This window comes from Sesamum indicum, linkage group LG5 (assembly GCF_026168435.1).
Source record: "Sesamum indicum cultivar Baizhima isolate 11 linkage group LG5, ASM2616843v1, whole genome shotgun sequence".
In the NCBI taxonomy this organism is placed as follows: Eukaryota; Viridiplantae; Streptophyta; class Magnoliopsida; order Lamiales; family Pedaliaceae; genus Sesamum; species Sesamum indicum.
The window spans coordinates 17,565,477-17,588,289 of record NC_142661.1 but is presented as its reverse complement, the minus strand read 5'-3'; the positions used below and the strand labels follow the sequence as shown (position 1 = coordinate 17,588,289).

The 22,813-nt window shown below is 38.4% G+C and overlaps 1 protein-coding gene across 2 annotated transcripts; it reads left to right on the top strand.

Annotated features, from left to right (window-relative positions):
* Positions 1–248: 248 nt before the first annotated feature.
* Positions 249–22,015, top strand: LOC148788198 (proteasome subunit beta type-6-like). 2 transcript variants are annotated; one of them, XM_088880662.1, is made up of 5 exons: positions 249–1,507; positions 1,921–2,032; positions 2,794–2,867; positions 3,169–3,243; positions 3,538–3,706. In XM_088880662.1, exons 2-5 carry the CDS (start codon positions 1,924–1,926, stop codon positions 3,667–3,669), a joined length of 390 nt encoding a protein of 129 aa, XP_088736788.1. In that variant the 5' UTR covers positions 249–1,507; positions 1,921–1,923; the 3' UTR covers positions 3,670–3,706. The 2 variants fall into 2 exon arrangements, 1 of the variants encoding a protein (XP_088736788.1); XR_016065510.1 differs by lacking the exons at positions 2,794–2,867; positions 3,169–3,243; positions 3,538–3,706 and adding an exon at positions 21,878–22,015 and having other exon boundaries at positions 480–1,507.
* The last annotated feature ends 798 nt before the right edge of the window (positions 22,016–22,813 follow it).

Here is a 22,813-nt window from a genome sequence, read left to right as displayed (position 1 = left end):
AGGGTCAATTCCAGTTCCTAATGCTGTAAGAGGACCTCAGGCATATCACTTGAAGAGCTCGCCATTCTCTTCACATACAGAAGTCAAGTGTGATAATCTGTTGATTGAGATTTGGTTATACGTTTGTATACAGAGACCATCAAGATGATGGCTCTGATACCATGATAAAATCAGAGATAAACTCCATGAATCACACAAACTAAAACTGAAGAGAATAAGAATTCACTCTCATTCATTCTGGAAAATGATACAGCAGACTTTAAATATGGATACAGAGGTGGGTGGAGGGAAAAATATCTGTTCAACTAACTACAACTGAAAAACAGACTGGCTGCCACGTCAACAGCCACCTAAGCTACTAATTACAGCTAATAAAAGTGTGAATTATAATGATAGAAACGTTAGCAAGGGAAAACACGTCTTCAGGGGAGTTCTTATTCTTCTGCAGAAACAGAGTCTGGAACTGGAGTTGCTTCTGTTGTTGTAACGGAGGATGAAGCTGACTTCAACAGTTTCCTTGCCACCAAGTCCAGCTTGCAAGGGGGTGTTAAATTGCAGAACACTAATTAAATATTGCAGATGAAACTTGAACAGAAGCAGGGGCCCTTCAGGCGTGTACCAGAGGAAGAAAGAGCCTGACTTTAGAATTGTTTTTTTCACTTATAAAGTCGTTTGTTTAGGCTTCCACGATTTTTATTAGCCGTTTAGATATTCAGTTTAGTGGTTAGAATTAGTGAGTTGGTTCATTCCCTCTTCTTTATTAATACGTTCTCTGTATATTTTTTTTCTTTAGTCTTTCTTGAACAGTTTTCTTCCACTGAGTTCTCTGTAACTTTCACTACGCTTCAATGGAATTTCTTTGTTCATTGCTGCCAATTTACAAAGGGGATTGCCTTCCCAAATAAATTTTCCGATGCCCCCACCTCTTTCAGCATATTTTTCGACTTCTCGTCAATTTCTTGCACGGGTTTCTTGAATTCTTGAAAATTATTGTAGAAATAAAAGTCTTTTTGGGAGGGTATGATACGCGAGGAGGCCGAGAGCTTCGCCATGGAAGTGGGTAACCGGCCCTTGGTTGAGAGATTTCGCAACGCATCAGACTTTCTTTAGTCTTTCTTGAACAGTTTTCTTCCACTGAGTTCTTGTTGTAACTTTCACTACGCTTCAATGGAATTTCTTTGTTCATTGCTGCCAATTTACAAAGGGGATTGCCTTCCCAAATAAATTTTCCGATGCCCCCACCTCTTTCAGCATATTTTTCGACTTCTCGTCAATTTCTTGCACGGGTTTCTTGAATTCTTGAAAATTATTGTAGAAATAAAAGTCTTTTTGGGAGGGTATGATACGCGAGGAGGCCGAGAGCTTCGCCATGGAAGTGGGTAACCGGCCCTTGGTTGAGAGATTCCGCAACGCATCAGACTTTCTTGCATTGTCTTCTTCAGATTGATCAATTTCCGTGATATGTCTTCTTCAGATTGATTAATGTTGAGCGGCTGCGGTTGTTTGCGTAAGTTACATGTCCGGTACTATGTTTGTTTCTTGCACATTTTTCTGTGATCTTCCTTTTGTCCTGTTCCTTTTTGTTGTTACCTCCTTGAGGTGGTAGAATAGGTCATGCATAGTTTCCACCTTATAATGAATAGAGGTTTTCAAAACAGTTGTGCACACTGTAACATCAAAGAGGATGCTCCTTAGCTTCTTGCCATGGTAATGAATATTTCAGAACTGTTTTTTCCTTGGCTGTGCTGAATTTTATAATTTTGGTAAGAATTATACAGCCTATTCTTAAACATATCAATCATATACAAATAACTCCCTTTTAGCTTTATGAGATCTGCTATGCCTCTTAGCTATTTGTTCTAGTTGGCTGCATATGTTGTTTTCCTGTCTTGAATAAATGTTATTCTATTGATTGTGCAGAATATGCTGCAAACTGGCTTGATTGTTGGTGGATGGGATAAGTATGAAGGGGGTAAAATTTATGGAATACCTTTGGGAGGAACAGTTTTAGAACTGCCTTTCACTATTGGAGGTGCGCTCTTATCACTCTTTCCTTTATGCTTGTCTTGTGTCTGGTTTTTCAGCTCTTGCCACCACGGAGTTCCCATTAAGTATATATTCCTTAAACTACAAGCTAAGATGTTTTATCTGATTGTTTCTAAAATTACCTGAATAACAAATTTTTACTGGGCATGAGTACCAGTATGGTTATGGAAAATAAGTTGGCTATCTTAACCCATACCTAAAATAAGTTACTTGTTTGAGTATACTTTTTACTGGGCATGAGTCCCATTATGGTTATACCCAACATAAGTTGGCTGTTGCACATCCCAATTTAACTCATGAATGATATCAGTAAGTCTCTTGGTAGTGAATGATCTGAACTTTTTTACACAATCCCATGTTGATTTATACACTGAATCAAGGTAAGCAAACTCTAATTCTTAATTAGATAGATGTTATGGGACTTAGATGCCTGAAAGGTGCAGCCTAGTTATTTTAATACTAGATCAATAATTTATTCATACCTCAACTTTGGAGTTGTCTCAAATATCAGTGGGCCCCAAATTTTTTAGATGGCCAAGCGGACCCTTATCTTCTACTTTAAGTTATTCTGGAGATCCGTCAAGCTATATGCCCTACTGTTTTATAGCATTTAAAGAAACCTTATTGAGCTGAATTATCCTTGGGTAAAGCCTTGGACTTGCTGCCACTGTTTTATGGTTGACTTGGTGAAATATTTCTAACCCAGTAGTAGAAGCAAGTACATTTGACAAGTCTTTTATATTTCAGGATCTGGCTCGTCCTATCTGTATGGTTTCTTTGATCAAGCATGGAAGGAAGGGATGACGCGAGAAGAAGCAGAGGTTTGTATATTACGTATCAATATCAATGAAGTTACACAATTCAGCTTTCATCAGAGTTTCCTAACACGTTGATATACATAAGCACATTATACTGGGTGATACAGCAGTTTTGTAGACCCGCCTGTTTCTCTTTTCTTCTTCCTTCGTGGGAAGGGATGTGAAATACGTTGTCAAAAGTTGGGTCCTGCATTATTATCGGAACAGGAGCGAACACCCTCCACTGTTGGTTTTCTGCATTATGATCAAGCTATATGAATATAAGACATTGCTTAATTTTGTGTTTACTTTGATGTTTCTCCAGCAATTAGTTGTGAAGGCAGTCTCTCTTGCCATTGCTCGGGATGGTGCCAGTGGTGGTGTTGTTCGTACAGTGACTGTGAGTTGCTTCTCAGTATGAACTACTTCTTGTATTAGTGATCCAACCCCGTCTTAAATTGGGAACTAATCATAGCATGCTTATGAATATTATATCCTTACCTTCAGTATTTTGTTACCAAGATTTTCACCAACTCTATGTCAAGGTTGTAACATACAGTTAATTCATATACTAGCCAATATCATTAGAAGTAATTAATTGGCTCAAACCATCAAATGGTATTGAAGCAGCAGTTAAGGAAAATTCTGTACCTAGTCTTGCATAAACCTGATTGTTGTGAATCCTTGTTTGCAGATCAACAAAGATGGCGTTACTAGAAAATTCTATCCCGTGGACACCCTCCCTCTATGGCATGAAGAAATGGAACCCCAGAATTCACTGTTGGATACTTTATCAGCTGCAAGTCCTGAACCAATGGTCAGTTAAATGGATACTTTAAGCTCCCCACTCTCTTTTTCTCCCAATGACCTACATGTTTTTAGCTTTCGTTTTCCTAACAAGAAAAATTAATCTCCTTTCTTGAATCTTCTTTTGTATGGTTGAATGAGTCAAAACATTGTCTCTTTAGCAATTCCGGTTATGTTATCTTTCTTGTCTTAGCTCAAGAAACCTTATTGAGCTGAATTATCCTTGGGTAAAGCCTTGGACTTGCTGCCAATGTTTTATGGTTAACTTGGTGAAATATTTCTAACCCATTCGTAGAAGCAAGTACATTTGACAAGTCCTTTATATTTCAGGATCTGGCTCGTCCTATCTGTATGGTTTCTTTGATCAAGCATGGAAGGAAGGGATGACTCGAGACGAAGCTGAGGTTTGTATATTACGTATCAATGTCAATGAAGTTAGACAATTCAGCTTTCATCAGAGTTTCTAACACGATGATATACATAAGCACATTATACTGGGTGATAGAGCAGTTTTGTAGACCCGCCTGTTTCTCTTTTCTTCTTCCTTCGTGGGAAGGGATGTGAAATACATTGTCAAAAGTTGGGTCCTGCATTATTATCGGAACAGGAGCGAACACCCTCCACCGTTGGTTTTCTGCATTATGATCAAGCTATATGAATATAAGACATTGCTTAATTTTGTGTTTACTTTGATGTTTCTCCAGCAATTAGTTGTGAAGGCAGTCTCTCTTGCCATTGCTCGGGATGGTGCCAATGGTGGTGTTGTTCGGACAGTGACTGTGAGTTGCTTCTCATTATGAACGACTTCTTGTATTAGTGATCCAACCCCGTCTTAAATTGGGAACTAATCATAGCATGCTTATGAATATCATATCCTTACCTTCAGTATTTTGTTACCAAGATTTTCACCAACTCTATGTCAAGGTTGTAACATACAGTTAATTCATATACTAGCCAATATCATGAGAAGTAATTAATTGGCTCAAACCATCAAATGGTATTGGTGCAGCAGTTAAGGAAAATTCTGTACCTAGTCTTGCATAAACCTGATTGTTGTGAATCCTCGTTTTCAGATCAACAAAGATGGCGTTACTAGAAAGTTCTATCCCGGGGACACCCTCCCTCTATGGCATGAAGAAATGGAACCCCAGAATTCACTGTTGGATACTTTATCAGCTGCAAGTCCTGAACCAATGGTCAGTTAAATGGATACTTTAAGCTCCCCACTCTCTTTTTCTCCCAATGACCTACATGTTTTTAGCTTTCGTTTTCCTAACAAGAAAAATTAATCTCCTTTCTTGAATCTTCCTTTGTATGGTTGAATGAGTCAAAACATTGTCTCTTTAGCAATTCCGGTTATGTTATCTTTCTTGTCTTAGCTCTTCTTTTCGAGAACTTTCTATTCTAAATACTCTTCCATGTAAATTTTTTATAGCAAAACTAATCCTCATCTAAACTTGTCTTTTTTGTAAATTGTTTCTTTAAGCATTCCCCGCTTTTCCATGGCGATTGATAGCTCAAGTTACCGTTTGGAGCCCTTCTTTATATAGATAGGCTTTTTTCTTGATGATGATGTTCCATGGAGGAAAGTAATGTGGTTGTGGTATTGAGCTCACCTTGAAGATTTTGGACAAATAAGAATTTAAGATAGTGTAACTTATAGGTTAATAATTTTTTGTTTCTAGTTAAGTTATTTTTTGGCTCAATATATTCAGATTTTGTTGTTAATTGGATTTTGGATGAAAATTCCATTGTACATTTCATCTCAGTCGAAGAAAAATCCAATTAGTATCTTATATTGAGCCAAAAATTTAGCATGGATTTAGATGCCCAAAAACCTTTTCCATGGATTTTTACTTGTCCAAGACGTCTTCAAGGATACCGCAAATATAATGCATTTTCTCCGTTAGAACACCATCACTCCGAGAAGCCCAATTTATATTACAAGTCTTCGAATGAGTAGATCGAGCTATTTGTCCTTGATCAGATATACCATCTTTCTTTGTGGTTTATAGTGATGGCTAGGTATGGACCTTATAATGCATACCTTCTACTGTTTCTCAATTTGGTATGTGTACTTCTTGTTGTTCCGCTATGCTGTGCTGCTTCTTTTAAATGGCAATACAGGTTAGGGTGCCGATCTCAATGCTGAGCGGCTGCGATTGTTTGCGTAAGTTACATATGCGGTAATACGTTTGTTTCTTGCCCATTTTTCTGTGATCTTCTTTTTGTCCTCTTCCTTTCCCCCCCCCCCCACTGCAAAACGTTACTTTCTTGCTCCTAATTGACGCCTTTTGCAATATTCTTTGATCAGGTAGCAGATTCACAATTTGTTTCAGATTATGTACGTTACTTTCTCCACCAACACACGTAAGTCTGCTTAATATTCACTCTATGAAGTAGCATGATCCTTCATTGTTAGTTGCCTTACTGTTCTCATGCGACCTTACAGTGACTGCATTATTATCGGAACAGGAGCGAACACCCTCCACTGTTGGTTTTCTGCATTATGATCACGCTATATGATTATAAGACATTGCTTAATTTTGTGTTTACTTTGATGTTTCTCCAGCAATTAGTTGTGAAGGCAGTCTCTCTTTCCATTGCTCGGGATGGTGCCAGTGGTGGTGCTGTTCGGACAGTGACTGTGAGTTGCTTCTCATTATGAACTACTTCTTGTATTAGTGATCCAACCCCGTCTTAAATTGGGAACTAATCATAGCATGCTTATGAATATCATATCCTTACCTTCAGTATTTTGTTACCAAGATTTTCACCAACTCTATGTCAAGGTTGTAACATACAGTTAATTCATATACTAGCCAATATCATGAGAAGTAATTAATTGGCTCAAACCATCAAATGGTATTGGTGCAGCAGTTAAGGAAAATTCTGTACCTAGTCTTGCATAAACCTGATTGTTGTGAATCCTCGTTTGCAGATCAACAAAGACGGCGTTACTAGAAAATTCTATCCCGTGGACAGCCTCCCTCTATGGCATGAAGAAATGGAACCCCAGAATTCACTGTTGGATACTTTATCAGCTGCAAGTGCTGAACCAATGGTCAGTTAAATGGATACTTTAAGCTCCCCACTCTCTTTTTCTCCCAATGACCTACATGTTTTTAGCTTTCGTTTTCCTAACAAGAAAAATTAATCTCCTTTCTTGAAACATCTTTTGTATGGTTGAATGAGTCAAAACATTGTCTCTTTAGCAATTTCGGTTATGTTATCTTTCTTGTCTTAGCTCAAGAAACATTATTGAGCTGAATTATCCTTGGGTAAAGCCTTGGACTTGCTGCCACTGTTTTATGGTTAACATGGTGAAATATTTCTAACCCATTCGTAGAAGCAAGTACATTTGACAAGTCTTTTATATTTCAGGATCTGGCTCGTCCTATCTGTATGGTTTCTTTGATCAAGCATGGAAGGAAGGGATGACGCGAGAAGAAGCTGAGGTTTGTATATTACGTATCAATGTCAATGAAGTTACACAATTCAGCTTTCATTAGAGTTTCCTAACACGATGATATACATAAGCACATTATACTGGGTGATAGAGCAGTTTTATAGACCCGCCTGTTTCTCTTTTCTTCTTCCTTCGTGGGAAGGGATGTGAAATACATTGTCAAAAGTTGGGTCCTGCATTATTATCGGAACAGGAGGGAACACCCTCCACTGTTGGTTTTCTGCATTATGATCAAGCGATATGAACATAAGACATTGCTTAATTTTGTGTTTACTTTGATGTTTCTCCAGCAATTAGTTGTGAAGGCAGTCTCTCTTGCCATTGCTCGGGATGGTGCCAGTAGTGGTGTTGTTCGGACAGTGACTGTGAGTTGCTTCTCATTATGAACTACTTCTTGTATTAGTGATCCAACCCCGTCTTAAATTGGGAACTAATCATAGCATGCTTATGAATATCATATCCTTACCTTCAGTATTTTGTTACCAAGATTTTCACCAACTCTATGTCAAGGTTGTAACATACAGTTAATTCATATACTAGCCAATATCATGAGAAGTAATTAATTGGCTCAAACCATCAAATGGTATTGGTGCAGCAGTTAAGGAAAATTCTGTACCTAGTCTTGCATAAACCTGATTGTTGTGAATCCTCGTTTGCAGATCAACAAAGATGGCGTTACTAGAAAGTTCTATCCCGGGGACACCCTCCCTCTATGGCATGAAGAAATGGAACCCCAGAATTCACTGTTGGATACTTTATCAGCTGCAAGTCCTGAACCAATGGTCAGTTAAATGGATACTTTAAGCTCCCCACTCTCTTTTTCTCCCAATGACCTACATGTTTTTAGCTTTCGTTTTCCTAACAAGAAAAATTAATCTCCTTTCTTGAAACATCTTTTGTATGGTTGAATGAGTCAAAACATTGTCTCTTTAGCAATTCCGGTTATGTTATCTTTCTTGTCTTAGCTCAAGAAACCTTATTGAGCTGAATTATCTTTGGGTAAAGCCTTGGACTTGCTGCCACTGTTTTATGGTTAACATGGTGAAATATTTCTAACCCATTCGTAGAAGCAAGTACATTTGACAAGTCTTTTATATTTCAGGATCTGGCTCGTCCTATCCGTATGGTTTCTTTGATCAAGCATGGAAGGAAGGGATGACGCGAGAAGAAGCTGAGGTTTGTATATTACGTATCAATGTCAATGAAGTTTCACAATTCAGCTTTCATCAGAGTTTCCTAACACGATGATATACATAAGCACATTATACTGGGTGATAGAGCAGTTTTGTAGACCCGCCTGTTTCTCTTTTCTTCTTCCTTCGTGGGAAGGGATGTGAAATACATTGTCAAAAGTTGGGTCCTGCATTATTATCGGAACAGGTGCGAACACCCTCCACTGTTGGTTTTCTGCATTATGATCAAGCTATATGAACATAAGACATTGCTTAATTTTGTGTTTACTTTGATGTTTCTCCAGCAATTAGTTGTGAAGGCAGTCTCTCTTGCCATTGCTCGGGATGGTGCCAGTGGTGGTGTTGTTCGGACAGTGACTGTGAGTTGCTTCTCATTATGAACTACTTCTTGTATTAGTGATCCAACCCCGTCTTAAATTGGGAACTAATCATAGCATGCTTATGAATATCATATCCTTACCTTCAGTATTTTGTTACCAAGATTTTCACCGACTTTATGTCAAGGTTGTAACATACAGTTAATTCATATACTAGCCAATATCATGAGAAGTAATTAATTGGCTCAAACCATCAAATGGTATTGGTGCAGCAGTTAAGGCAAATTCTGTACCTAGTCTTGCATAAACCTGATTGTTGTGAATCCTCGTTTGCAGATCAACAAAGATGGCGTTACTAGAAAGTTCTATCCCGGGGACACCCTCCCTCTATGGCATGAAGAAATGGAACCCCAGAATTCACTGTTGGATACTTTATCAGCTGCAAGTCCTGAACCAATGGTCAGTTAAATGGATACTTTAAGCTCCCCACTCTCTTTTTCTCCCAATGACCTACATGTTTTTAGCTTTCGTTTTCCTAACAAGAAAAATTAATCTCCTTCTTGAATCTTCTTTTGTATGGTTGAATGAGTCAAAACATTGTCTCTTTAGCAATTCCGGTTATGTTATCTTTCTTGTCTTAGCTCTTCTTTTCGAGGACTTTCTATTCTAAATACTCTTCTATGTAAATTTTTTATAGCAAAACTAATCCTCATCTAAACTTGTCTTTTCTGTAAATTGTTTCTTTAAGCATTCCCCCCTTTTCCATGGCAATTGATAGCTCAAGCTACCGTTTGGAGCCCTTCTTTATATAGATAGGCTTTTTTCTTGATGATGATGTTCCATGGAGGAAAGTAATGTGGTTGTGGTATTGAGCTCACCTTGAAGATTTTGGACAAATAAGAATTTAAGATAGTGTAACATATAGGTTAATTATTTTTTGTTTCTAGTTAAGTTATTTTTTGGCTCAATATATTCAGATTTTGTTGTTAATTGGATTTTGGATGAAAATTCCATTGTACATTTCATCTCAGTCGAAGAAAAATCCAATTAGTATCTTATATTGAGCCAAAAATTTAGCATGGATTTAGATGCCCAAAAACCTTTTCCATGGATTTTTACTTGTCCAAGACGTCTTCAAGGATACCGCAAATATAATGCATTTTCTCCGTTGGAACACCATCACTCCGAGAAGCCCAATTTATATTACAAGTCTTCGAATGAGTAGATCGAGCTATTTGTCCTTGATCAGATATACCATCTTTCTTTGTGGTTTATAGTGATGGCTAGGTATGGACCTTATAATGCATACCTTCTACTATTTCTCAATTTGGTATGTGTACTTCTTGTTGTTCCGCTATGCTGTGCTGCTTCTTTTAAATGGTAATACAGGTTAGGGTGCTGATCTCAATGCTGAGCGGCTGCGATTGTTTGCGTAAGTTACATATGCGGTAATACGTTTGTTTCTTGCCCATTTTTCTGTGATCTTCTTTTTGTCCTCTTCCTTTCCCCCCCCCCCACTGCAAAACGTTACTTTCTTGCTCCTAATTGACGCCTTTTGCAATATTCTTTGATCAGGTAGCAGATTCACAATTTGTTTCAGATTATGTACGTTACTTTCTCCACCAACACACGTAAGTCTGCTTAATATTCACTCTATGAAGTAGCATGATCCTTCATTGTTAGTTGCCTTACTTTTCTCATGCGACCTTACAGTGACTGCATTATTATCGGAACAGGAGCGAACACCCTCCACTGTTGGTTTTCTGCATTATGATCACGCTATATGAATATAAGACATTGCTTAATTTTTTGTTTACTTTGATGTTTCTCCAGCAATTAGTTGTGAAGGCAGTCTCTCTTGCCATTGCTCGGGATGGTGCCAGTGGTGGTGTTGTTCGGACAGTGACTGTGAGTTGCTTCTCATTATGAACTTCTTTCTTGCTCCTAATTGACGCCTTTTGCAATATTCTTTGATCAGGTAGCAGATTCCCAATTTGTTTCAGATTATGTACGTTACTTTCTCCACCAACACACGTAAGTCTGCTTAATATTCACTCTATGAAGTAGCATGATCCTTCATTGTTAGTTGCCTTACTGTTCTCATGCGACCTTACAGTGACTGCATTATTATCGGAACAGGAGCGAACACCCTCCACTGTTGGTTTTCTGCATTATGATCACGCTATATGAATATAAGACATTGCTTAATTTTGTGTTTACTTTGATGTTTCTCCAGCAATTAGTTGTGAAGGCAGTCTCTCTTGCCATTGCTCGGGATGGTGCCAGTGGTGGTGTTGTTCGGACAGTGACTGTGAGTTGCTTCTCATTATGAACTTCTTTCTTGCTCCTAATTGACGCCTTTTGCATTATTCTTTGATCAGGTAGCAGATTCACAATTTGTTTCAGATTATGTACGTTACTTTCTCCACCAACACACGTAAGTCTGCTTAATATTCACTCTATGAAGTAGCATGATCCTTCATTGTTAGTTGCCTTACTGTTCTCATGCGACCTTACAGTGACTGCATTATTATCGGAACAGGAGCGAACACCCTCCACTGTTGGTTTTCTGCATTATGATCACGCTATATGAAGATAAGACATTGCTTAATTTTGTGTTTACTTTGATGTTTCTCCAGCAATTAGTTGTGAAGGCAGTCTCTCTTGCCATTGCTCGGGATGGTGCCAGTGGTGGTGTTGTTCGGACAGTGACTGTGAGTTGCTTCTCATTATGAACTACTTCTTGTATTAGTGATCCAACCCCGTCTTAAATTGGGAACTAATCATATCATGCTTATGAATATCATATCCTTACCTTCAGTATTTTGTTACCAAGATTTTCACCAACTCTATGTCAAGGTTGTAACATACAGTTAATTCATATACTAGCCAATATCATGAGAAGTAATTAATTGGCTCAAACCATCAAATGGTATTGGTGCAGCAGTTAAGGAAAATTCTGTACCTAGTCTTGCATAAACCTGATTGTTGTGAATCCTCGTTTGCAGATCAACAAAGACGGCGTTACTAGAAAATTCTATCCCGTGGACAGCCTCCCTCTATGGCATGAAGAAATGGAACCCCAGAATTCACTGTTGGATACTTTATCAGCTGCAAGTGCTGAACCAATGGTCAGTTAAATGGATACTTTAAGCTCCCCACTCTCTTTTTCTCCCAATGACCTACATGTTTTTAGCTTTCGTTTTCCTAACAAGAAAAATTAATCTCCTTTCTTGAAACATCTTTTGTATGGTTGAATGAGTCAAAACATTGTCTCTTTAGCAATTTCGGTTATGTTATCTTTCTTGTCTTAGCTCAAGAAACATTATTGAGCTGAATTATCCTTGGGTAAAGCCTTGGACTTGCTGCCACTGTTTTATGGTTAACATGGTGAAATATTTCTAACCCATTCGTAGAAGCAAGTACATTTGACAAGTCTTTTATATTTCAGGATCTGGCTCGTCCTATCTGTATGGTTTCTTTGATCAAGCATGGAAGGAAGGGATGACGCGAGAAGAAGCTGAGGTTTGTATATTACGTATCAATGTCAATGAAGTTACACAATTCAGCTTTCATTAGAGTTTCCTAACACGATGATATACATAAGCACATTATACTGGGTGATAGAGCAGTTTTATAGACCCGCCTGTTTCTCTTTTCTTCTTCCTTCGTGGGAAGGGATGTGAAATACATTGTCAAAAGTTGGGTCCTGCATTATTATCGGAACAGGAGGGAACACCCTCCACTGTTGGTTTTCTGCATTATGATCAAGCGATATGAACATAAGACATTGCTTAATTTTGTGTTTACTTTGATGTTTCTCCAGCAATTAGTTGTGAAGGCAGTCTCTCTTGCCATTGCTCGGGATGGTGCCAGTAGTGGTGTTGTTCGGACAGTGACTGTGAGTTGCTTCTCATTATGAACTACTTCTTGTATTAGTGATCCAACCCCGTCTTAAATTGGGAACTAATCATAGCATGCTTATGAATATCATATCCTTACCTTCAGTATTTTGTTACCAAGATTTTCACCAACTCTATGTCAAGGTTGTAACATACAGTTAATTCATATACTAGCCAATATCATGAGAAGTAATTAATTGGCTCAAACCATCAAATGGTATTGGTGCAGCAGTTAAGGAAACTTCTGTACCTAGTCTTGCATAAACCTGATTGTTGTGAATCCTCGTTTGCAGATCAACAACGATGGCGTTACTAGAAAGTTCTATCCCGGGGACACCCTCCCTCTATGGCATGAAGAAATGGAACCCCAGAATTCACTGTTGGATACTTTATCAGCTGCAAGTCCTGAACCAATGGTCAGTTAAATGGATACTTTAAGCTCCCCACTCTCTTTTTCTCCCAATGACCTACATGTTTTAAGCTTTCGTTTTCCTAACAAGAAAAATTAATCTCCTTTCTTGAAACATCTTTTGTATGGTTGAATGAGTCAAAACATTGTCTCTTTAGCAATTCCGGTTATGTTATCTTTCTTGTCTTAGCTCAAGAAACCTTATTGAGCTGAATTATCTTTGGGTAAAGCCTTGGACTTGCTGCCACTGTTTTATGGTTAACATGGTGAAATATTTCTAACCCATTCGTAGAAGCAAGTACATTTGACAAGTCTTTTATATTTCAGGATCTGGCTCGTCCTATCTGTATGGTTTCTTTGATCAAGCATGGAAGGAAGGGATGACGCGAGAAGAAGCTGAGGTTTGTATATTACGTATCAATGTCAATGAAGTTTCACAATTCAGCTTTCATCAGAGTTTCCTAACACGATGATATACATAAGCACATTATACTGGGTGATAGAGCAGTTTTGTAGACCCGCCTGTTTCTCTTTTCTTCTTCCTTCGTGGGAATGGATGTGAAATACATTGTCAAAAGTTGGGTCCTGCATTATTATCGGAACAGGTGCGAACACCCTCCACTGTTGGTTTTCTGCATTATGATCAAGCTATATGAACATAAGACATTGCTTAATTTTGTGTTTACTTTGATGTTTCTCCAGCAATTAGTTGTGAAGGCAGTCTCTCTTGCCATTGCTCGGGATGGTGCCAGTGGTGGTGTTGTTCGGACAGTGACTGTGAGTTGCTTCTCATTATGAACTACTTCTTGTATTAGTGATCCAACCCCGTCTTAAATTGGGAACTAATCATAGCATGCTTATGAATATCATATCCTTACCTTCAGTATTTTGTTACCAAGATTTTCACCGACTCTATGTCAAGGTTGTAACATACAGTTAATTCATATACTAGCCAATATCATGAGAAGTAATTAATTGGCTCAAACCATCAAATGGTATTGGTGCAGCAGTTAAGGCAAATTCTGTACCTAGTCTTGCATAAACCTGATTGTTGTGAATCCTCGTTTGCAGATCAACAAAGATGGCGTTACTAGAAAGTTCTATCCCGGGGACACCCTCCCTCTGTGGCATGAAGAAATGGAACCCCAGAATTCACTGTTGGATACTTTATCAGCTGCAAGTCCTGAACCAATGGTCAGTTAAATGGATACTTTAAGCTCCCCACTCTCTTTTTCTCCCAATGACCTACATGTTTTTAGCTTTCGTTTTCCTAACAAGAAAAATTAATCTCCTTTCTTGAAACATCTTTTGTATGGTTGAATGAGTCAAAACATTGTCTCTTTAGCAATTCCGGTTATGTTATCTTTCTTGTCTTAGCTCAAGAAACCTTATTGAGCTGAATTATCTTTGGGTAAAGCCTTGGACTTGCTGCCACTGTTTTATGGTTAACATGGTGAAATATTTCTAACCCATTCGTAGAAGCAAGTACATTTGACAAGTCTTTTATATTTCAGGATCTGGCTCGTCCTATCTGTATGGTTTCTTTGATCAAGCATGGAAGGAAGGGATGACGCGAGAAGAAGCTGAGGTTTGTATATTACGTATCAATGTCAATGAAGTTTCACAATTCAGCTTTCATCAGAGTTTCCTAACACGATGATATACATAAGCACATTATACTGGGTGATAGAGCAGTTTTGTAGACCCGCCTGTTTCTCTTTTCTTCTTCCTTCGTGGGAAGGGATGTGAAATACATTGTCAAAAGTTGGGTCCTGCATTATTATCGGAACAGGTGCTAACACCCTCCACTGTTGGTTTTCTGCATTATGATCAAGCTATATGAACATAAGACATTGCTTAATTTTGTGTTTACTTTGATGTTTCTCCAGCAATTAGTTGTGAAGGCAGTCTCTCTTGCCATTGCTCGGGATGGTGCCAGTGGTGGTGTTGTTCGGACAGTGACTGTGAGTTGCTTCTCATTATGAACTACTTCTTGTATTAGTGATCCAACCCCGTCTTAAATTGGGAACTAATCATAGCATGCTTATGAATATCATATCCTTACCTTCAGTATTTTGTTACCAAGATTTTCACCGACTCTATGTCAAGGTTGTAACATACAGTTAATTCATATACTAGCCAATATCATGAGAAGTAATTAATTGGCTCAAACCATCAAATGGTATTGGTGCAGCAGTTAAGGCAAATTCTGTACCTAGTCTTGCATAAACCTGATTGTTGTGAATCCTCGTTTGCAGATCAACAAAGATGGCGTTACTAGAAAGTTCTATCCCGGGGACACCCTCCCTCTATGGCATGAAGAAATGGAACCCCAGAATTCACTGTTGGATACTTTATCAGCTGCAAGTCCTGAACCAATGGTCAGTTAAATGGATACTTTAAGCTCCCCACTCTCTTTTTCTCCCAATGACCTACATGTTTTTAGCTTTCGTTTTCCTAACAAGAAAAATTAATCTCCTTCTTGAATCTTCTTTTGTATGGTTGAATGAGTCAAAACATTGTCTCTTTAGCAATTCCGGTTATGTTATCTTTCTTGTCTTAGCTCTTCTTTTCGAGGACTTTCTATTCTAAATACTCTTCTATGTAAATTTTTTATAGCAAAACTAATCCTCATCTAAACTTGTCTTTTCTGTAAATTGTTTCTTTAAGCATTCCCCCCTTTTCCATGGCAATTGATAGCTCAAGCTACCGTTTGGAGCCCTTCTTTATATAGATAGGCTTTTTTCTTGATGATGATGTTCCATGGAGGAAAGTAATGTGGTTGTGGTATTGAGCTCACCTTGAAGATTTTGGACAAATAAGAATTTAAGATAGTGTAAGATATAGGTTAATTATTTTTTGTTTCTAGTTAAGTTATTTTTTGGCTCAATATATTCAGATTTTGTTGTTAATTGGATTTTGGATGAAAATTCCATTGTACATTTCATCTCAGTCGAAGAAAAATCCAATTAGTATCTTATATTGAGCCAAAAATTTAGCATGGATTTAGATGCCCAAAAACCTTTTCCATGGATTTTTACTTGTCCAAGACGTCTTCAAGGATACCGCAAATATAATGCATTTTCTCCGTTGGAACACCATCACTCCGAGAAGCCCAATTTATATTACAAGTCTTCGAATGAGTAGATCGAGCTATTTGTCCTTGATCAGATATACCATCTTTCTTTGTGGTTTATAGTGATGGCTAGGTATGGACCTTATAATGCATACCTTCTACTATTTCTCAATTTGGTATGTGTACTTCTTGTTGTTCCGCTATGCTGTGCTGCTTCTTTTAAATGGTAATACAGGTTAGGGTGCTGATCTCAATGCTGAGCGGCTGCGATTGTTTGCGTAAGTTACATATGCGGTAATACGTTTGTTTCTTGCCCATTTTTCTGTGATCTTCTTTTTGTCCTCTTCCTTTCCCCCCCCCCCCCCCACTGCAAAACGTTACTTTCTTGCTCCTAATTGACGCCTTTTGCAATATTCTTTGATCAGGTAGCAGATTCACAATTTGTTTCAGATTATGTACGTTACTTTCTCCACCAACACACGTAAGTCTGCTTAATATTCACTCTATGAAGTAGCATGATCCTTCATTGTTAGTTGCCTTACTGTTCTCATGCGACCTTACAGTGACTGCATTATTATCGGAACAGTAGCGAACACCCTCCACTGTTGGTTTTCTGCATTATGATCACGCTATATGAATATAAGACATTGCTTAATTTTGTGTTTACTTTGATGTTTCTCCAGCAATTAGTTGTGAAGGCAGTCTCTCTTGCCATTGCTCGGGATGGTGCCAGTGGTGGTGTTGTTCGGACAGTGACTGTGAGTTGCTTCTCATTATGAACTTCTTTCTTGCTCCTAATTGACGCCTTTTGCAATATTCTTTGATCAGGTAGCAGATTCCCAATTTGTTTCAGATTATGTACGTTACTTTCTCCACCAACACACGTAAGTCTGCTTAATATTCACTCTATGAAGTAGCATGATCCTTCATTGTTAGTTGCCTTACTGTTCTCATGCGACCTTACAGTGACTGCATTATTATCGGAACAGGAGCGAACACCCTCCACTGTTGGTTTTCTGCATTATGATCACGCTATATGAATATAAGACATTGCTTAATTTTGTGTTTACTTTGATGTTTCTCCAGCAATTAGTTGTGAAGGCAGTCTCTCTTGCCATTGCTCGGGATGGTGCCAGTGGTGGTGTTGTTCGGACAGTGACTGTGAGTTGCTTCTCATTATGAACTTCTTTCTTGCTCCTAATTGACGCCTTTTGCATTATTCTTTGATCAGGTAGCAGATTCACAATTTGTTTCAGATTATGTACGTTACTTTCTCCACCAACACACGTAAGTCTGCTTAATATTCACTCTATGAAGTAGCATGATCCTTCATTGTTAGTTGCCTTACTGTTCTCATGCGACCTTACAGTGACTGCATTATTATCGGAACAGGAGCGAACACCCTCCACTGTTGGTTTTCTGCATTATGATCACGCTATATGAAGATAAGACATTGCTTAATTTTGTGTTTACTTTGATGTTTCTCCAGCAATTAGTTGTGAAGGCAGTCTCTCTTGCCATTGCTCGGGATGGTGCCAGTGGTGGTGTTGTTCGGACAGTGACTGTGAGTTGCTTCTCATTATGAACTACTTCTTGTATTAGTGATCCAACCCCGTCTTAAATTGGGAACTAATCATATCATGCTTATGAATATCATATCCTTACCTTCAGTATTTTGTTACCAAGATTTTCACCAACTCTATGTCAAGGTTGTAACATACAGTTAATTCATATACTAGCCAATATCATGAGAAGTAATTAATTGGCTCAAACCATCAAATGGTATTGGTGCAGCAGTTAAGGAAAATTCTGTACCTAGTCTTGCATAAACCTGATTGTTGTGAATCCTCGTTTGCAGATCAACAAAGACGGCGTTACTAGAAAATTCTATCCCGTGGACAGCCTCCCTCTATGGCATGAAGAAATGGAACCCCAGAATTCACTGTTGGATACTTTATCAGCTGCAAGTGCTGAACCAATGGTCAGTTAAATGGATACTTTAAGCTCCCCACTCTCTTTTTCTTCCAATGACCTACATGTTTTTAGCTTTCGTTTTCCTAACAAGAAAAATTAATCTCCTTTCTTGAAACATCTTTTGTATGGTTGAATGAGTCAAAACATTGTCTCTTTAGCAATTTCGGTTATGTTATCTTTCTTGTCTTAGCTCAAGAAACATTATTGAGCTGAATTATCCTTGGGTAAAGCCTTGGACTTGCTGCCACTGTTTTATGGTTAACATGGTGAAATATTTCTAACCCATTCGTAGAAGCAAGTACATTTGACAAGTCTTTTATATTTCAGGATCTGGCTCGTCCTATCTGTATGGTTTCTTTGATCAAGCATGGAAGGAAGGGATGACGCGAGAAGAAGCTGAGGTTTGTATATTACGTATCAATGTCAATGAAGTTACACAATTCAGCTTTCATTAGAGTTTCCTAACACGATGATATACATAAGCACATTATACTGGGTGATAGAGCAGTTTTATAGACCCGCCTGTTTCTCTTTTCTTCTTCCTTCGTGGGAAGGGATGTGAAATACATTGTCAAAAGTTGGGTCCTGCATTATTATCGGAACAGGAGGGAACACCCTCCACTGTTGGTTTTCTGCATTATGATCAAGCGATATGAACATAAGACATTGCTTAATTTTGTGTTTACTTTGATGTTTCTCCAGCAATTAGTTGTGAAGGCAGTCTCTCTTGCCATTGCTCGGGATGGTGCCAGTAGTGGTGTTGTTCGGACAGTGACTGTGAGTTGCTTCTCATTATGAACTACTTCTTGTATTAGTGATCCAACCCCGTCTTAAATTGGGAACTAATCATAGCATGCTTATGAATATCATATCCTTACCTTCAGTATTTTGTTACCAAGATTTTCACCAACTCTATGTCAAGGTTGTAACATACAGTTAATTCATATACTAGCCAATATCATGAGAAGTAATTAATTGGCTCAAACCATCAAATGGTATTGGTGCAGCAGTTAAGGAAAATTCTGTACCTTGTCTTGCATAAACCTGATTGTTGTGAATCCTCGTTTGCAGATCAACAACGATGGCGTTACTAGAAAGTTCTATCCCGGGGACACCCTCCCTCTATGGCATGAAGAAATGGAACCCCAGAATTCACTGTTGGATACTTTATCAGCTGCAAGTCCTGAACCAATGGTCAGTTAAATGGATACTTTAAGCTCCCCACTCTCTTTTTCTCCCAATGACCTACATGTTTTTAGCTTTCGTTTTCCTAACAAGAAAAATTAATCTCCTTTCTTGAAACATCTTTTGTATGGTTGAATGAGTCAAAACATTGTCTCTTTAGCAATTTCGGTTATGTTATCTTTCTTGTCTTAGCTCAAGAAACATTATTGAGCTGAATTATCCTTGGGTAAAGCCTTGGACTTGCTGCCACTGTTTTATGGTTAACATGGTGAAATATTTCTAACCCATTCGTAGAAGCAAGTACATTTGACAAGTCTTTTATATTTCAGGATCTGGCTCGTCCTATCTGTATGGTTTCTTTGATCAAGCATGGAAGGAAGGGATGACGCGAGAAGAAGCTGAGGTTTGTATATTACGTATCAATGTCAATGAAGTTACACAATTCAGCTTTCATTAGAGTTTCCTAACACGATGATATACATAAGCACATTATACTGGGTGATAGAGCAGTTTTATAGACCCGCCTGTTTCTCTTTTCTTCTTCCTTCGTGGGAAGGGATGTGAAATACATTGTCAAAAGTTGGGTCCTGCATTATTATCGGAACAGGAGGGAACACCCTCCACTGTTGGTTTTCTGCATTATGATCAAGCGATATGAACATAAGACATTGCTTAATTTTGTGTTTACTTTGATGTTTCTCCAGTAATTAGTTGTGAAGGCAGTCTCTCTTGCCATTGCTCGGGATGGTGCCAGTAGTGGTGTTGTTCGGACAGTGACTGTGAGTTGCTTCTCATTATGAACTACTTCTTGTATTAGTGATCCAACCCCGTCTTAAATTGGGAACTAATCATAGCATGCTTATGAATATCATATCCTTACCTTCAGTATTTTGTTACCAAGATTTTCACCAACTCTATGTCAAGGTTGTAACATACAGTTAATTCATATACTAGCCAATATCATGAGAAGTAATTAATTGGCTCAAACCATCAAATGGTATTGGTGCAGCAGTTAAGGAAACTTCTGTACCTAGTCTTGCATAAACCTGATTGTTGTGAATCCTCGTTTGCAGATCAACAACGATGGCGTTACTAGAAAGTTCTATCCCGGGGACACCCTCCCTCTATGGCATGAAGAAATGGAACCCCAGAATTCACTGTTGGATACTTTATCAGCTGCAAGTCCTGAACCAATGGTCAGTTAAATGGATACTTTAAGCTCCCCACTCTCTTTTTCTCCCAATGACCTACATGTTTTTAGCTTTCGTTTTCCTAACAAGAAAAATTAATCTCCTTTCTTGAAACATCTTTTGTATGGTTGAATGAGTCAAAACATTGTCTCTTTAGCAATTTCGGTTATGTTATCTTTCTTGTCTTAGCTCAAGAAACATTATTGAGCTGAATTATCCTTGGGTAAAGCCTTGGACTTGCTGCCACTGTTTTATGGTTAACATGGTGAAATATTTCTAACCCATTCGTAGAAGCAAGTACATTTGACAAGTCTTTTATATTTCAGGATCTGGCTCGTCCTATCTGTATGGTTTCTTTGATCAAGCATGGAAGGAAGGGATGACGCGAGAAGAAGCTGAGGTTTGTATATTACGTATCAATGTCAATGAAGTTACACAATTCAGCTTTCATTAGAGTTTCCTAACACGATGATATACATAAGCACATTATAATGGGTGATAGAGCAGTTTTATAGACCCGCCTGTTTCTCTTTTCTTCTTCCTTCGTGGGAAGGGATGTGAAATACATTGTCAAAAGTTGGGTCCTGCATTATATCGGAACAGGAGGGAACACCCTCCACTGTTGGTTTTCTGCATTATGATCAAGCGATATGAACATAAGACATTGCTTAATTTTGTGTTTACTTTGATGTTTCTCCAGCAATTAGTTGTGAAGGCAGTCTCTCTTGCCATTGCTCGGGATGGTGCCAGTAGTGGTGTTGTTCGGACAGTGACTGTGAGTTGCTTCTCATTATGAACTACTTCTTGTATTAGTGATCCAACCCCGTCTTAAATTGGGAACTAATCATAGCATGCTTATGAATATCATATCCTTACCTTCAGTATTTTGTTACCAAGATTTTCACCAACTCTATGTCAAGGTTGTAACATACAGTTAATTCATATACTAGCCAATATCATGAGAAGTAATTAATTGGCTCAAACCATCAAATGGTATTGGTGCAGCAGTTAAGGAAACTTCTGTACCTAGTCTTGCACAAACCTGATTGTTGTGAATCCTCGTTTGCAGATCAACAACGATGGCATTACTAGAAAGTTCTATCCCGGGGACACCCTCCCTCTATGGCATGAAGAAATGGAACCCCAGAATTCACTGTTGGATACTTTATCAGCTGCAAGTCCTGAACCAATGGTCAGTTAAATGGATACTTTAAGCTCCCCACTCTCTTTTTCTCCCAATGACCTACATGTTTTAAGCTTTCGTTTTCCTAACAAGAAAAATTAATCTCCTTTCTTGAAACATCTTTTGTATGGTTGAATGAGTCAAAACATTGTCTCTTTAGCAATTCCGGTTATGTTATCTTTCTTGTCTTAGCTCAAGAAACCTTATTGAGCTGAATTATCTTTGGGTAAAGCCTTGGACTTGCTGCCACTGTTTTATGGTTAACATGGTGAAATATTTCTAACCCATTCGTAGAAGCAAGTACATTTGACAAGTCTTTTATATTTGAGGATCTGGCTCGTCCTATCTGTATGGTTTCTTTGATCAAGCATGGAAGGAAGGGATGACGCGAGAAGAAGCTGAGGTTTGTATATTACGTATCAATGTCAATGAAGTTTCACAATTCAGCTTTCATCAGAGTTTCCTAACACGATGATATACATAAGCACATTATACTGGGTGATAGAGCAGTTTTGTAGACCCGCCTGTTTCTCTTTTCTTCTTCCTTCGTGGGAAGGGATGTGAAATACATTGTCAAAAGTTGGGTCCTGCATTATTATCGGAACAGGTGCGAACACCCTCCACTGTTGGTTTTCTGCATTATGATCAAGCTATATGAACATAAGACATTGCTTAATTTTGTGTTTACTTTGATGTTTCTCCAGCAATTAGTTGTGAAGGCAGTCTCTCTTGCCATTGCTCGGGATGGTGCCAGTGGTGGTGTTGTTCGGACAGTGACTGTGAGTTGCTTCTCATTATGAACTACTTCTTGTATTAGTGATCCAACCCCGTCTTAAATTGGGAACTAATCATAGCATGCTTATGAATATCATATCCTTACCTTCAGTATTTTGTTACCAAGATTTTCACCGACTCTATGTCAAGGTTGTAACATACAGTTAATTCATATACTAGCCAATATCATGAGAAGTAATTAATTGGCTCAAACCATCAAATGGTATTGGTGCAGCAGTTAAGGCAAATTCTGTACCTAGTCTTGCATAAACCTGATTGTTGTGAATCCTCGTTTGCAGATCTACAAAGATGGCGTTACTAGAAAGTTCTATCCCGGGGACACCCTCCCTCTGTGGCATGAAGAAATGGAACCCCAGAATTCACTGTTGGATACTTTATCAGCTGCAAGTCCTGAACCAATGGTCAGTTAAATGGATACTTTAAGCTCCCCACTCTCTTTTTCTCCCAATGACCTACATGTTTTTAGCTTT